The sequence below is a fragment of the Symphalangus syndactylus genome, chromosome 14 (genome assembly GCF_028878055.3).
Source record: "Symphalangus syndactylus isolate Jambi chromosome 14, NHGRI_mSymSyn1-v2.1_pri, whole genome shotgun sequence".
Lineage (NCBI taxonomy): Eukaryota > Metazoa > Chordata > Mammalia > Primates > Hylobatidae > Symphalangus > Symphalangus syndactylus.
In genome coordinates, this window is record NC_072436.2 from 68,906,245 (window position 1) to 68,922,042 (window position 15,798).

Sequence of the window (15,798 nt, forward strand, 5' to 3'; positions counted from 1 at the left end):
AATCTTTACAATTAATTTTACAAAGCCAGCATAACCCAGATATCAAAACCAAAGAAATAATAAGCAGACATACCAATTGGAGATAATAGAGAAACAGGCCCAAGAACACATTTAGAAATTTAGTAGGTGATAAAGGCAGCATTTCGAAATATAGGGAAAAGATTACTCAAAATACAGTGTTTGTACCACCAAAGAATAATTTTGAAAAAAGTAATGCTAGATCCTTGCCTTATTCCCTAAGGAAAAGACTAACAGATTTGGCTACATAAAAATTTTAAATTTCTATAGGTCAAAAACTATTAATTGGTAAAATAAAGCCAACAAGAATTATTTACTACATATATGACAGGGGAAAAGTTGATATCCATATATATACAGAACTCTTACCAAAGTATGAGAAAAAGATAAACATTTCCTCATATGGACTAAGAACATAAATAAGACATTTATAATAGAATGAATATAAATTATATAAACATGTTATATATAAATATAAAATAATTATTTAAATATATTCAAATTGAAATCGGTCAACTTCACCAGCCATCAATAAAATGAAAATTAAGGCAACAATGAAATACCATTTTCACCTATAAAATTAACAAAGTTCTTTTTTAATGTTATTATTTTACCCTGTGTTGGGGAAGGTATAGCAAAATAAGCCTAGGGGCATAAAGAGAGTATAAAAGTAGTCCAGCCTTTTTGAAGGGCAATTTTGATAAATATCAAAAGTCTTAAAAATGTTGAAATCCTAGGCTGGGTGTGGTGACTCATGCCTGTAATCCCAGCACTTTGGGAGGCCGAGGTGGGCGGATCATGAGGCCAGGAGTTCGAGACCAGCTTGGCCAGCATGGTAAAACTCTGTCTCTACTAAAAATACAAAAATTAGCCGGGCATGGTGGCACACACCTGTAGTCCCAGCTACTCGGGAAGCTGAGGCAGGAGAACTGCTTGAATTGGGGAGGCGGAGGTTGCAGTGAGCTGAGTTTGGGCCACTACACTCCAGCCTAGCAACAGGGCAAGACTCCATCTCAAAAAAAAAAAAAAAAAGTTGAAATCTTTTCACACAGCAATTCCAATTTCAGGTATTTATCCAAAAGGAAACTCATGAATTATATAAAGATTCAGCTACAGAAATATTCATTGCCAATTTAGTTGCTTATAATGTGGAAAAATTTGAAAACACCTACATGTTCATCATTAACTAGTTAACGTGGATCATGATACATTCACATAATAAAATATGTGTATTCATTTAAAATTGTATTATAGAAGAACTTTTAATAACAGGGAAAGAGATCTATGTTGTATTGTCAAGTATCAAAAAGCAATTTTCAAAACAGTTTGTTCTAATGTATATATACACATACCCATGTATTAAATACACACATCTTACGTGCATGTACAGATATATACATACATACATATATACATACATACAGAAAGGTCTGGGAGTGCTAATAGTTCTTGTCTGGAGGGGAGGGCTTGTGGGTAATTTCAGGTAAATTTTATTTTCTTTCAGATTATTTCTTTATTTAAAATTTTACAAAATGATGATGAGTTGCTTTTTTAATAGAACAGTAAGAGCTATTTCAATAGCTTTTGAAACTGCTAGAGCACAGTCGGCCAATGCAGGACCTGATGGATGGCTTGGCCACAGCCAGCCAATATTCTCTGCAAGAGTGAATTATCCTCTTTGTGCCCTTCAGTGGCATATCCCACAATCCAAGTGTGGAGAACCCTAAATGTCTGCAAGACATCTCTTTCATTGCCAGAGCCCTTCTCAGTGGAAAATGGGCAACAGAGGCCTTATAATCTCCCCTTTTCTGCATAGTCTCAAAACTAGAAGTGTAAGCTGGATAGAGGGGGGACAGGGGAGAGCACAGGGGGTCAAAGGGCAAAACGAAGAGGGAACATACCTTCTATTTCTCCTCCAGGGGCAGAGATTTTTGACATACTCAGGTAGGTTGTAGCCACGATGTCATTGTGAGTGAGGCGGTCCCTAGAGCAAGGGAGCAGAGAGGGCCTGAACACAGGAAAGGAACTGCAGGCCACTGCCCACCCGGGAAGTATGCGGCCTCGGTTACACATCACAGGGGGACAGGGGGCGGGCAGAGAGCACTCCTGGTCTTCACTTTGGTATGTTACTGAGGCCCGGTACTCCCAGAGATGAAGAGACTGCACAGAAGGCTTGCCCAAGACTCTCTGAGAGGGAACTAGTTCATCTCGCCAACCACCAGCATCCCATCAGGCAACCAAACCCAGGCTGCCGGCCTGGATCTCTGCAGAGACATCTGCAGGCTGACAGGGAGGAGGCCAGAGGCAAGGAGGCAGGGCCAGGGACTGGCCTGTTCAGGGAGCCAGATTCCCAGACCCAGGAAGAACTGAGAGGCTCCAGGAGCTAAAGAAATGTCCAGATCAAGGAGAAAACTAGGTGACCAGGAAGAAACTATCTCCAAGGCCACAGTCTTGAAGTAGCCAATGGTAATACACGATTCCTTTTTGTATCTGACTTTGTATGTAATGGAGCACTTTCAGCCTTTATCACACAGGAGGCTCACACAGCCTTGAGAAACAAGCACTTTTATTATTATCTCTGTTGCACCCATGAGGAAACTGAGGCTCAAAGCCATGTAGGTACTTGCCCAAGGTCATCAGGGGAGGAAAGGCAAGGCCAGGATGGAAGCCCTAGCGTCCTGATTCCTGGAACACTGGTCCTGCATGGCATAGGGCCTGCTTCCAGGGGGACACTTCTTGGCTCCCCAACCAGGGTAGGGGACTGTGGCCAGGAGCTCAAGGAGGTTAACTGCTTGATTCACCTATTAGCCAACCACATCCTATGCAGACCCTCCCTCTGAACGCCACTCCTGCCTCCTTTGATAATAATAAACAGTAATAGCTAACATTTATTGAGCACGTACTAAGAGCCAAGCACTACGCTAAAACCATCAGGTGACTTAACTCACTCAAACTCACATCAGCACTACCAGGTAGGTACCACAATTAGCCCCAAATTCAGATGAGAAAGCCAAGGTTGAGAAGGTTAAATAATTTGCCAAGATGGCAAAGCTGGGATTTGAGGCCAGATATGCTGACGTGGAGACCAGAGCTTTGATTGCAGCCACCTGCAGCTTCCCAGGTAGGCTAGACCTGGGGTCAAAACCACTAGGTTGAGAACCCCTACAGCAAAGAATATTCCAGCCCCAAATGCCAATGATGCAGAGGCTGAGAAACACTGGGCTGGGCAGGACCCATCTCCTTCAGGAAGTTCCTCCTGGGTATTTTCCCCTTCTTCTTGGTGCCCCTTAGACCCCCTCTCCCTGTTGTGAGTGCCTTAGCCATGGGCAGCTTCAGATGACACATCCCAGCTCCATTGTGAAAGGCACACCCTGGCATGGTGCTTCGATCTTTCTTTGAAATCCTAACCCTACGAGGTACCCTAATCTCTGCGCAATTTCTGTGCTCCTTTCTTCCTCTTCGTATTTCCCAGGGAGGTGATTAAGCTTTGATTTTTAAAGTTTTCCATCGCCAGCGCTACATTAGGAAGAATGAATTGTCAGCACAGACAGATCTTTATCATTTTTCCAAGTGAATGATGTTAATAAGAACTGAAAAGCAGGGTGTGGTGGCTCATGCCTGTAATCCCAGCACTTTGGGAGGCCAAGGCAGATGGATCACCTGAGATCAGGAGTTCAAGACCAGCCTGGTCAACATGATGAAGCCTTGTTTCTACTAAAAATACAAAAATTAGCCAGGGGTGGTTGTGCGTGCCTGTAATCCCTGCCACTTGGGAGGCTGAGGTAGGAGAATCACTTGAACCTGGGAGGCAGGAATGCAGTGAGCCAAGATCACGCCATTGGACTACAGCCTGGATGACAAGAGCGAAACTCCATCCCCCCGCCCCCCGCAAAAAAAAAAAAAACTAGAAAGTAAAAATTTCCTGGAACATTTTACAATGATATTCTCAGCACCAGATGACTGACAGTTGATGGCATTTGTACCCGGTCTTCATGACCAAACCCTAGAAAAGGCCAGCACTTAAAAGTCCAGCCTTCTCTGAACTGGGAGAGGAGGGAAGGAGAGTGGGAGGAGAGACGTTTTGTTTTATGGAGGTAGGGGGTGGTTTGGGGTTTTTTTTGTTGTTGTTGTTTGGCTTGGTTTTTTAATGAAAAAGGAATTTCTGAAGAATTAAATGGAAGATTAAGTTACAGAGAAAAGGCCATATGGACTATATCCTATTTCCAGGATTCAGGTAATAACAAGAGCTTATCTGCATTGTCTGGGAAGAAAACACTCTTCTGGATAGGAACTTGAAGCAGCAGAATGCTTTCTGGCCAAGAGCTGGGTTTTGGGGCTTGGGGTTGCTTTTGGAAAATACAGCAAGTCTGAAAATAGACTCACAATAAAAATGCCACTTCAACCCAAACCAGAGATGCAACCACCAGATTCTGTAATGTGTTTGGATTGTACAGTATGCCGATGCCTTTGACACAGCTCACCCGGACTCGGGCCAAACACATCCACAACACAGGAGACAACCGCACCCATTCACATCCACATGCGCAAACACGCAGGGACACGCACAGCTCATCGCCCGCAGTCAGAGCGGCACACATGGAGAGCAGAGATGAAGAGATCATTCTGGGATGTAAAGCACATCTTTCCTCCAAACCGCTTCCCCATGGTACATACCCGTGGTCACTGCCCTCGCAGCCTCTCCCTCACAGGCCCTCCTGGCGGCTCTCTTTTCTCTCCTCTAATTCTCACAAGCTGTTTTCTTTAGGCCTGGGGAACTGGCACACAGCTTAATGGCTCTGTGGCCTGGGGGTTTTTCCCTAGCCTCTCATTATCCTCCTGGTTGGGGGTGTCATGGGCATGAGACCAAAGGAGAACACGCTGGGGAACCACATAGCCAAGACTTCTTGGGGGCAAAGAAAGGACAACTCTCTCTTTTTGGGAAGCCCAATGCCCGGAGATCACACGTGTAGGCCCCGAATGTTCCCCTCAAGTGTAAGAGAGAGCTCCCCTCAACTAGTAGGAGGTGGCATGGCCTAGTGGTTAGGAACACAGGCTTTGGAAACAGCAGGCTTGGGTTCAAGCCTGGCCTCAGCTACTTTCCAGCTAGCTGTCAGCTCGGGCAGGTCACTCAATCTTTCCCAACCTGCCTTCTCATCTGCGAACTGATGTCGGTGAGTTGATGGTCAGATGAGATGACTCGTATCAAGTGCTTGCTGGGAACAAGGTTTGGTGTATAGCAGGCGCTCAACAAGTATTAGATGCTGTGATCTTTCTAAGACGCCCGTGAGCTGCTGTCCTCACCTGCTGCACAGCTGCCGTGGTGTCTCCTGCTCAGGCAATCTGGTCCGCTCCTCCAGCCTGGGGACCCTACCTTTTCATCCCACCAACCCAGGGCAGCACCGCAGCCCATCCTCCCTGAAGCTCTGCTCTTTTCAGCCCCTTCCCTTGGTTTGTGAGCCTCTCCTCACTGGAATGTCTTTATCGTGAGCTTAGCAAAACCCCACCCCTCCTGTCAGGCCATCACCTGCCCCACCTCCTCCAGGAAGCCTTCCCAGTTCCTTCTGCCCTGAGAGATGATTCCTCCTTATCTGCCTACCTCCCAACAAGCAGGTGTGAGTAAGCTTCCCAGGAATTGCCCACACCCTCTCCATCCCTGGCTACCCCAAGGGGACATTACCTCACCTGAAACTTCTCCCTCACACTCTTACTACCAGTCACTGAGCCGAATGAAACTGAGGGACCCAGCGCCCCCTCAGGACAGCCCGCCCCAAAGACTCCAAGACTCAGAACTCACCAGTCTATGACACGAATCCTCATTTTTTCGCACATGGAGGGAAACTGAGGAGGGAATCGAGGCGTGTCGGGAGAAGAGTCCTTTTGAAGATAGAACAGCCCCTCCCCACCCTGAGCTGAAGTCTGGGATAACGGCAGGATGCTGGGGAGGCAGGAGCCCTGGACCTCCCGAAGCCCAGAGCCCCAGGGGCCTCCTTGGGTGTGCTGGGGGCAGGAGGCTCACCATGGCAGGCAGTGTGATGTTCTGGTTCCACTGAGGGTTGGCCGTCTTCTCCAAGATCTTGCTGCAGAGCTAGAAGACACAGGGAGGGGACAAGTGGATCGAGCTCCATGGGGACTCTGGGCTCCCCCGGGGCCACCATGCCAGCCAGTGGCCATTCTCTGCCACGCTGGCTGCCATTAGGGCTGGGTGTAAGACCCTGGGGTTGGGGCCTAGTGCAGGGGGCTGACACAGGGAATCTTTGCAGAGACAAAGCTCAACGGAAGGTCAGACCCAGAGCTGGGGAGTGGGTAAGGGTGGGGTGGGTTGTCTGAATGCCACAGCCCTTCTACCCTTAACTCACATCTCTGGCTGAAAATCCCCCTCCATACCTCCTATTATGGCCATGACCCTAAATGTGGGGGCCCTGAGTCCAGTCCAGACGGGCTTTCCCAGAGGCCCTTATGGCCCAGAAGTCTCTTTTGCCCATTACCCCAGATCATCCACCATGTAGGAAGACTGTGACCCCTAGGAGATCAGAGATGGGGGAGGGGAGCCATGCACAGAGGTCAGAGAGTGAAAGAAAATTCAGTGAAGATACAAACCCTATAAGCCATAGTCTGCCTCCAACCAGCCCTGCCCTAAAGACCAGGCTTTTCCCAAACAAGAAACCTCACAGGAGTGGAAACCACGTCCAAACCAGCAGCTCACAGGCCAGCCCTGGCCTTGGAGTCCATAAGGAACACCAGGCCCCTTAGCCAGCCCCAGGGCATCCTGTATGCACACACGGGGGCAGCAGGTAAAGACTCAGTTTCAGATACACAGAGCCTGGTAGATTTCCATGTTCTACACATGAAAATAATGAGCAGCCTTTTCAGAGCATTTAGTATGATAAGCCCTGCATTGTGCTAAGCACTTTATGTGCATTATCTCATTTAATGAGCATCTGACTTAAATCAGAGACTTCAGGTCCCCAGGGGTGAGGATGATGTCTCCATTCCTGGTCCACCCAGTGCTGGCCCCTGCCCCCACCTTCCCCCTCCTCCCTGTAAAAAGAGCCCCAGACAAAGGCCACACAGGGCTGGGTGTGGGGCTGAGTGCCAGGATTTGGCCCTTGTGTTAGTTAGCAAAGAGAGGAGTATGGAAAGTAGAGAGACCAACGATCCAATCCAGTGGAACAAAGAGCAAAGAGCAAAGAGTGGAAGAGACAGTTCACAGAATGAAGACGCAAGGCCTTGAGACATATAAAAAGATGCTTCATCCCACTCATAAAGAAACACAAAGAAAACCAACAAAATACCATTCCCCACCCATCAGATTCATAAAAATCTCTAAAGTCTGATAGACCACTGTTGGCAAGGCTATGGGAAAACTGCATGCTCATGTTTTGCTGGTGGGAAAACAAAATAGTTTGACCCCTCCAGAGGACAATTGGCCACTATCTATTGTAGTTTTAAATGCATGTTCCCACTGCCCTATGAATCCTACCTCTAGACACCCATCCTACAGAAATACTTGCACATGTGAGGAATGACATATGTGTGAGGCTATTCACTGCAGCGTGGCTTGAACTAGCAAGGATTTGGAACAACCCATGTGTCCACCAATGGAGAGCAGGTTAAATGAAGCATGGTCCATCCATACAATGCAGTACTAGGCGGCTCTCAAACAGAATGAGGATGCCTCTAGGTAGTGACATGAAACAATCTCCAAGTTATATGATTAACTGAACAAAGCAAGGCGCAGAGCGGTGAGTGTGATGCGCAGCCATTTGTGCTAAAAGGTAAAAGATGAAAATCTGTAGTTGGCCAGGCATGGTGGCTCATGCCTTAATCCCAGCACTTTGGGAGCCCAAGGCAGGTGGATCACTTGAGGTCAGGAGTTCAAGACCAGCCTGGATAATGTGGCAAAGCCCTGTCTCTACTAAAAGTACCAAAATTAGCCAGAAGTGGTGGCACATGCCTATAGTACCAGCTACTCGGGAGACCAAGGCATGAGAATCACCTGAATCCAGGAGGCAGAGGCCGCAATGAGCCGAGATTGCACCACTGCACTCCAGCCTGGGCTACTGAGTGAGACTCTATCTCAAAAAAAAACATAAAGGAACAATCTGTAGTCATATTTGCTTGCATGTGCATCACAAAACCAGAATAATATAAAAGAAACTAATTGCAGTGGTTTTCTTTGAAAAGGAAGAAATGGATTGATTGTTGGATGGGGTACAGAGCAAGAGGGAGATTTTTCATGAAAGATAGATAAAATAAATGTATATAGTACATAGAATAAATGTACTACCTAATTCAAAAATTAGATAAACAAAATTTTAAAACAGAAGACACTTTAGCAAGACCCAGCTGAGCGGCCCTGCCAAGTCTGTGCCCCAGGTCCCTGGAATAAGAAGGCACAAAGGCACAAGCTGCCCCAACACACACACAGGATGCACACGGGCTGCTTCGGCCCCTGCCCCAGGCATCTGGCCCTCCTCCATCGCAAACACTTCAACCTGGCTGCCTTCACCAGGATGTGGGTCTGGGGGCTGAACAGCAGCTGGTCCATCTGCCACACCCCAGCCAGCACTGCCTCTGGCCCCAGAGATCCCTGCCAGCCTTCCCCCATCTTGTTCCACCCACAGGCACTCAGCCAGGGCCGCACCCTGCTGCTTCTTCCTCTTCCTCTGCTTCTCTTTTTTTCTTCCTTTACCTTTTTTCTTTACCTTCCTTCACTCCCCAATGGAGTATTATTAGCACACTCTCTCTGGAAGGCTATTTGTCCATCTGTATCAAATACTTAAAAATAAGCCCTCTGGCTTAGCAGCCCCAATTCTAGAAACTTCCCTACAGAAAAGCAATCAGAGTGTGGACAAAGATTCCTGTATGCTGTTGTTTGTCACAATGTTGTTTATAAAAGAGGAAAATTGGAATTATATATATCCAAAAATCGGTCAAATGTTATGGTATACTCATTTGACAGAATATTATGCAGCCATCAAAAAAAATCATTTCAATGACTATTTAATAACCTGAGAAAAGATGAGACAGCACAAGCAGTTTACCAAACTGCATGTATATAGTTGATTCTCATTATTCATGGCAGTTACAATCTATAAGGTCACCATGAACCCTGAATTAGTGAATACTGACTCATTACCCCAGAGGAAAAGCAGGGTTAAATTCCTGGCAACCTCTCTCACAACGTTTTTGTCAACTGATCAATACGTAACTTTGGTTTATGTGTGCTTCTGTTGAAGGACACCTTACTTTTTAATATATATTGCTGAGTCATCAGCATTGAACTCACAGCCAATGACACTGTGACTCAAGCCTGCAGGAAGCTTATCTATCACACACACTTCCTCCGTAAGGCACATCACAGCCTTTTTGAGCTTAGGAACGCCAGACAGCACTTCAGCACGACATTTGGGGCCATTTTAAACAGCGAAGTCACCAACAAAAGGCACAAAAATGTGAAAAACATGAGACTACACAGGATACGTATCAAAGGACAAGTATTTTGTCTGCGTCCTTTGATACGTGTCCTGTGTAGTATCGTGTTTTGAGACTCTCTGCCTCCCTGTTTCAACTCTCATGGAGTAAATGCATGTCCTTTGATCATGGACATATTGTATTTAATCCATGAAAGTTGGAGCAGGGAGGCAGAGAGTCACCTTATTCAATCTCAGCAACCAACATACGTGCCGGGAGACTCAAAGTTTTCAAAGCCCTGAAAGTGTCCACAAATCATCACCAAAGTGCCATGAGTGTTGATTTTGGGCTTGCAAATACATTTTAGTGAGTAGGCAAATTGGCAAATACAGAAGCCTTGAATAATGAAAATCAATGTTTTCATTATTTTTTCCCAGCAAGTGGGAAGAGGGGAGGTAAGAGGGTAGTGGGAGCTAAAGAGAGAAAACATACTAGAAGGAAATACAAACCAATGTTATCAGTAATTCTCTCCAGGGTGGTGCAAGGTACAGAATATGGTGCAGTGGGAGTTTTTGTTGTTTTCCTTTTCTCTGATTTTTTTTCAATTTTTTGCAATTAATGGGTTTTATTCTTGAATTCAGAAAAAAAAAAAAAAGGTTGTTTTAAAACTTCGTGTCCTGCCCTAAAGTACCTACCTTTACTTTCTTCGATACCATGAAGTGCACAGTCGCACACACTCTCCCACACTATCTTCTTAGTAGCTTGGCCAAATCAAGTATTGTTCACATCTTGGATAATACTGCCACCAAGTGTCCATAAGGGGAAATGCAAAGAAGGCCAGCTGGGGTGGGTGGGCACACAGAACGTAACCTCAGGGCTCTTCAGCTTAGGATGTAAAGAGAGAAAAGGGACATGCAAGCAGGCTAAAAGAGAGGGACAGGCAGAATGAGACACGCCATAAGAGCAGCAGAAGCCGGGAGGCCACAAGGAGGTGGCTCAGGGCAGAGAGGACGCAAAGGCCTGGGGCCCAGCGGAGGAGGCTGGCCAGGTTGAAACTTTCAAGACGGAGCATTCCAGCTGCCTCCTTCACCATAAGGTCATTCTTCAACTCCCTCCACCTCCTTCTAGAGGAAAAATGAGACGTACAGCTTCTTGCATGAGCCCAAATGCCAATCCACTGTATACAGTGCCTTGCCTTGGCCGCCTTTGTCCTTTCACCTCCCCCTAGACACTGGTACCTTCCTAAAGAAATCCCCAGGGCCAGCCAAGGGCATCTCAGAACAGAAGACCCTGGGAGATCAAAGATACTGGCAGGGACCCAGGAGCAGCCAGGAGCCCCAGAGCTCTGAGGCTTAGTTCCAATGAATGTGAAGGCACGTCGGTCTTGGTTCTAGCCACCATCGAAATACTTTCCATGTTGGGAATGCGAAATAAGAACAATCTCAGGATGTGAATTTCCCCAAGTGTCAAGTGGAAAAATTAATCCTAGTCCTTGGAACTAGTGTCCCACAAAAACGTACAGCCGCAGCTTCCTGTTTCCTTTCTACATTCAAGCAGCTGTCCCCGTTCCTCCTGATGCCAGGCGCAGGGCGTAAGACCTGGACCCTGAGCCCACACCAAAACCTTCACTCAGGTGAGAATCTGCAGTAAGCATTTACACCTCCACATGAATGAGTTTAAAATCTACATTACATCGGCCGGGCGCAGTGGCTCATGCTTGTAATCCCAGCACTTTGGGAGGCCGAGGCGGGCGGATCACGAGGTCAGGAGATCGAGACCACGGTGAAACCCCGTCTCTACTAAAAATACAAAAAATTAGCCGGGCGTGGTGGCGGGCGCCTGTAGTCCCAGCTACTCAGAGAGGCTGAGGCAGGAGAATGGCGTGAACCCGGGAGGCGGAGCTTGCAGTGAGCCGAGATTGCGCACTGCACTCCAGCCTGGGCGACAGAGCGAGACTCCGTCTCAAAAAAAAAAAACAAAAAAAAAAAATCTACATTACATCCCCGTGTACATTTTCATTGGGACCCTGTGCTAGTCTCTGAGGAGAGAGAGCCCAGCTCAAAGGGGCTCCTGATGGCCACCTTCAGTATAATTCATACATCAACACAATAATGACTGATTTAACACATTAAAAATAAAAAGTATTGAGGTCCATACTAATACTCAACGAAGCAGGAGGTAGAAAGCTCTTCTTTACAGAAAAAAAAAAAAAGTTGGCTAATCAAGAGAAAAAGAATGATAATGAGAAAATCACCACTTTGCAGTCCCAACTAAATGACTTCTTCAGACAGGAAGGTCAATGGATGCTTAGACCATTAGGTAAGAGGTAGCTGAGAAGTAGGATATCCATATAGTGCCAAGATATCGCCCACAGTTTACTTGCTAATTACAAAGTGGGAAGATTTACTTTTATAAGGGAGCTGTCTGGAGGCACCATTTTAACTGTGTGATCAGGCGATCATCCCTGATGATGGGACAACCCGACATTATGGCTCTCTGTTGTGATGCCATACGACATGCAGATCACCTATGCTGAGTTCTTGCCGAAATACTTCATCTGAATCTAATGGAGTCTCTAGACCTAACTTCCAGTTTACAGAAAAGAGAGGAGCCAGAGAAACAAGTTAAGCAACAGAAGGAAACAACCGAACAAATCCAGTACTTGGACAAATGGCCTGGGCTGTTCAAAAATTCAATGCCATGAGGTGAGAAACAAGGGAACAGTCCTGGGAAGAGCTGGCAGTGGCTATGGGGGCACGAGGTAGGGATGGGCCGTGGGGACAAGTTTAAAGTCAAAAGCTAGAGATGGCATGTGGGATGTGGAGAGAGAAAAAAGAGGGAAGAATCAAGGCAGGTCCACATTTTCTGCCTTTGATGGTTGTACCTGGTTAAGACAGAGGCTTTTGGATATGGGGCAATTTGTGCAGAGAAAATGACTCCCTCCAGGGCTCAGAGGGGCAGCAGGCAGAGCTGTTTAGAGGCACAGAGAGGCCTGGGGTTGAAGGGAGGGGTCGGAGAGCTACGGAGTTCTCTGCAGAGAGGTGATGGCTGAAGCCTGGGGAGGGCTGGGGCTGCCAGGAAAGCCTGTGGGGGGCGCACAGACATTGGGGAGTGGGCAGCCTGTGTGGCGAGAAGGGCTGGGACAGAAGTCAGCAGGGACTGGAGCCACAGCCCCACCTCAGGGCAGGAAGGTGGGCTGCAAGGAAGAGGCTAGGGTGCCCACCAGAGGGGTCTTTCTCTGCCCAACTACCTCCCACAACATTTTTAAATAATCATTATGTTTTTATCCCACATCTTTAAAATACAGTTTCCCTATCTTTATGCCTTCATGTCTAGTTTCCATGCAATTGCTCCATTTTCCCCCAAATGTTCCTCTACTATCCACTGTCCGACGTCCTCTCCTGGGCCATCAGCATCTATGTGTGTGTCTGGGACACCCCAGGGCAGACCTGTCCACATTCGTGTGCAGGGCAGCCCCTGAGAGCTGGGCCTGTGTGGGTGTCTCACCACACACCAGGATCAGCCCCTCCTTGTGCACACACCTCTGGTGGGGGCGCCTCACTCTGTCTTGCTCTCACCCGGCACCATCCACAGGGCGCCAGGAAGTCCCCTCCCAAGAGAACCCTCCTGCTCCCTTGCTCCTTACCATTTTCCCCGCAAAGCTGACCTCCACAAAGGGGTCCACCAAGTTCTTCTTGTTACTCTCAAAGCCAAAGATCTGTTTCACGTTGTCCATCACGGCATCGTCCACTGGGAAGAGGGACACACCAGTCACTGCCTGCCTGCTGTCTCTCCTCTAAAACCCTGACTATACCTTCTCTGTCTCCAGGCAGTCCTGGGACTACCTCAGCAAGAAGCTTTGGCCCCTTCACACAGGGACTCAGCCCAGGGGCTCCCCAGAGGGAGGACTGTCTCAGAGCAGCAACTCCTGAGAGTTCCCAGCCACTTTGTCACCAGTCCCAAACAGCTCCTTCACTGTCCCCACCCTGCATTCAAAGCCTTTCAGATTGAATCTACCAATGTATGGACTGCCTGACTAATTAGAAATCTACATCACTAAGGGCAGTAAGTACTCAGAAAAGGACTGGCAGTTGTTATAACAATATCCCATTATTGGTGCCTGGTTGACATTTTCCTTTAAATCTATTAGCGCAGTGATTTACCTGAGGTTAACCAAGAAGTCAATTCTGTCTTTTTTTTTTTAAGAGTTTTTAATCTATGCTGCCCCAAACCAATTATTTTTTGAATCAGTCAGATTATTTATATATGTAGATACAGATAGATATGTATATGCGTATACACATACATATGTGTATAAATCATGTTATGTTTATAGACATATGAGTGGGTGAGTGGAGGGGGGTAATTAAAGATTATACGCTAGCTAATATCTACATGAATACAAAAGGCAACAACAATTGGCAAACATTTATGATCTGTTTGCCCATCTATTTTGGTTTTTTTAAAACAACCTTGCAGGGAATTCAACACAAAGCTTTTTCACTTTAAGAGAAGCAAACATTTCTATTTCCCCATGCCCCTCTTGAAGTTCGCCAGCCTCACTTCTACATAGTTGCAATCAATAAGTGCAGACTATTTTTAAGCATGTGTTTTAGTACTGAATTAATACCCATTACTTATTTACAGGCTTTCTTCAGGATTTGGTCCAAGTAAGCTTGTACATTTCATTTCTTGATGTCAGCAGCCAAAGCAGAAACTCTCAATAATCTTTATGGAAAAGTTGTAACCAGGGACCCAAGTTGCAAACCTTCTCACTGACTCTGCGGTGGACAGTGGCTTGGTTTTGTTAATGCCATGCTCTAAAATAGTGGCTCACCACGGGGCCTCACCACAGAACAACCTGGGGAGCCTTTAAACCCTACCAATGCTGAGCCCTGCCCTAACTCGAATCAACCTAAAATGCTGGAGGTGGGGCCCCGGCATCTGGACCGTTTTGAATCTTCCCAGGGAATTCTAATATCATGCCCAAGTTGATAACCAGAGCTCTAGAATATTCGGTATAATTCCTCAGCATTTACTAAACACACAGATGGGTCTACTACTGGGCCAACCACTGTGAGAAACCAGGCAGTGGCCACATTGGCCTTCCTGGGAGGAAGAGGTGGTTGCAAGTCGGGTGCCCACTGTCCCAGTTTGCCAGAGACTGCAGGGTTTCCTGGAACAGGCACTTTCAGTGCTAAAACCAGGACAGTCTCAGGCAAGCTAGGATGGTGGGTCACCTTGTGGATCCATGTCCTTCATCTGTGAAGACAGTGGGCCCCAGGAGTCCTTCATGCAAACCCTTCCAACGTTAGAGCAACTGCTCCCCAGCCCAGCTCTGCCACTAGCAGGAAGAGCTTCCTCATAGAGGGAGGGAAAATCAGTGAGAGCCAGCCCTAAGGCCAGAACAGGGTCCAGATGGTGCTGACTTCTCCATGAGAACCAAGAAAATGGGTCCACAGAGTAGCCAAATATTGCCAGACCAGGCCCAGAGGACACTGGAATGGAGCTGAGGGGCAGCTATTACTCTCAAGAGTTCTTGAATCTTTGTAACTCCACCAGCACTGATTACTTTTCATTAAATTCTGATTGTTTTCCTAGACGCCTCTCCTTCCCCCAGGGAGCTGACCCCGCCCGCCATCGCCCACCCTCACCAGCCCTGCGCCTTCAGCCTCATGTAGCCCTCCCACCCAAGGGCACGCCCCACGCACTCTGCGGCAAGTCTTCGGCCCGGAAGACCTTCAGGCAGAAGTGGGCTCCTCGCAGGGCCACGCCTGTGGGCCGGAGCAGGTTGCTTTCAATGTCCTCCTTGTCTTCAGAGGGGTCTTTTCTCTCCAGCTACAAAGAAAACCAAATATGATTCCTTCACGCGCTCCTGAGCACAGGGTTTTACTTTCCTTTTCTAAGAGTTCCACCTTCGCCGCATAAATGCTGCATTCTGCAGTAAGGCAGACTGCGCTCCGCCACTTACTACCGCGTGGTCTCGGGCAAGGTCCTTCACCTGAGCCTCAGCTTCCTCTTGAGTACAGCAGAGACCATGATACTGACCTTCCAGGACTGTACGAGGAACGTCTCCAATAATGATGTAAATGCATGTGGCACACAGCAAGCATTCCACCAACCTCAGTCTCCTTCCCGCTCTCCCCAACCTCCCAGTTAAAACATGGTACAGGAGTAACTGAGGTCTAAACTGGCCACTCTGTCTTCAATAACATACAGGTGTTCATTCACCCAGCCATTAGCTACTGAGTGACTACTAGGTGTCTGTATGGTGCTGAAGGGCAGGGGATATGGCAATGAATAAGGGGACGACATGAATAAGCACCCTGTTCCCATGGAGCTGACTATCATGCAGGGAAAACAGAC

The 15,798-nt window shown here is 47.2% G+C and overlaps 1 protein-coding gene across 15 annotated transcripts in view; it reads right to left on the minus strand.

The window, feature by feature from the left end:
• DYSF (dysferlin) overlaps nucleotides 1-15,798 on the minus strand; it is a 232,381-nt gene that overhangs the window by 143,812 nt on the left and 72,771 nt on the right. For all 15 annotated transcript variants that reach the window (XM_055241803.2, XM_055241805.2, XM_055241799.2 and 12 more), the window contains 5 exons: nucleotides 15,144-15,270; nucleotides 13,079-13,182; nucleotides 6,035-6,103; nucleotides 5,813-5,856; nucleotides 1,920-2,002 (listed from right to left, as the gene is read on the minus strand). In XM_055241803.2, coding sequence (XP_055097778.1) covers nucleotides 1,920-2,002; nucleotides 5,813-5,856; nucleotides 6,035-6,103; nucleotides 13,079-13,182; nucleotides 15,144-15,270 — 427 coding nt within the window. The remainder of the gene's footprint in view (nucleotides 1-1,919; nucleotides 2,003-5,812; nucleotides 5,857-6,034; nucleotides 6,104-13,078; nucleotides 13,183-15,143; nucleotides 15,271-15,798) is intronic.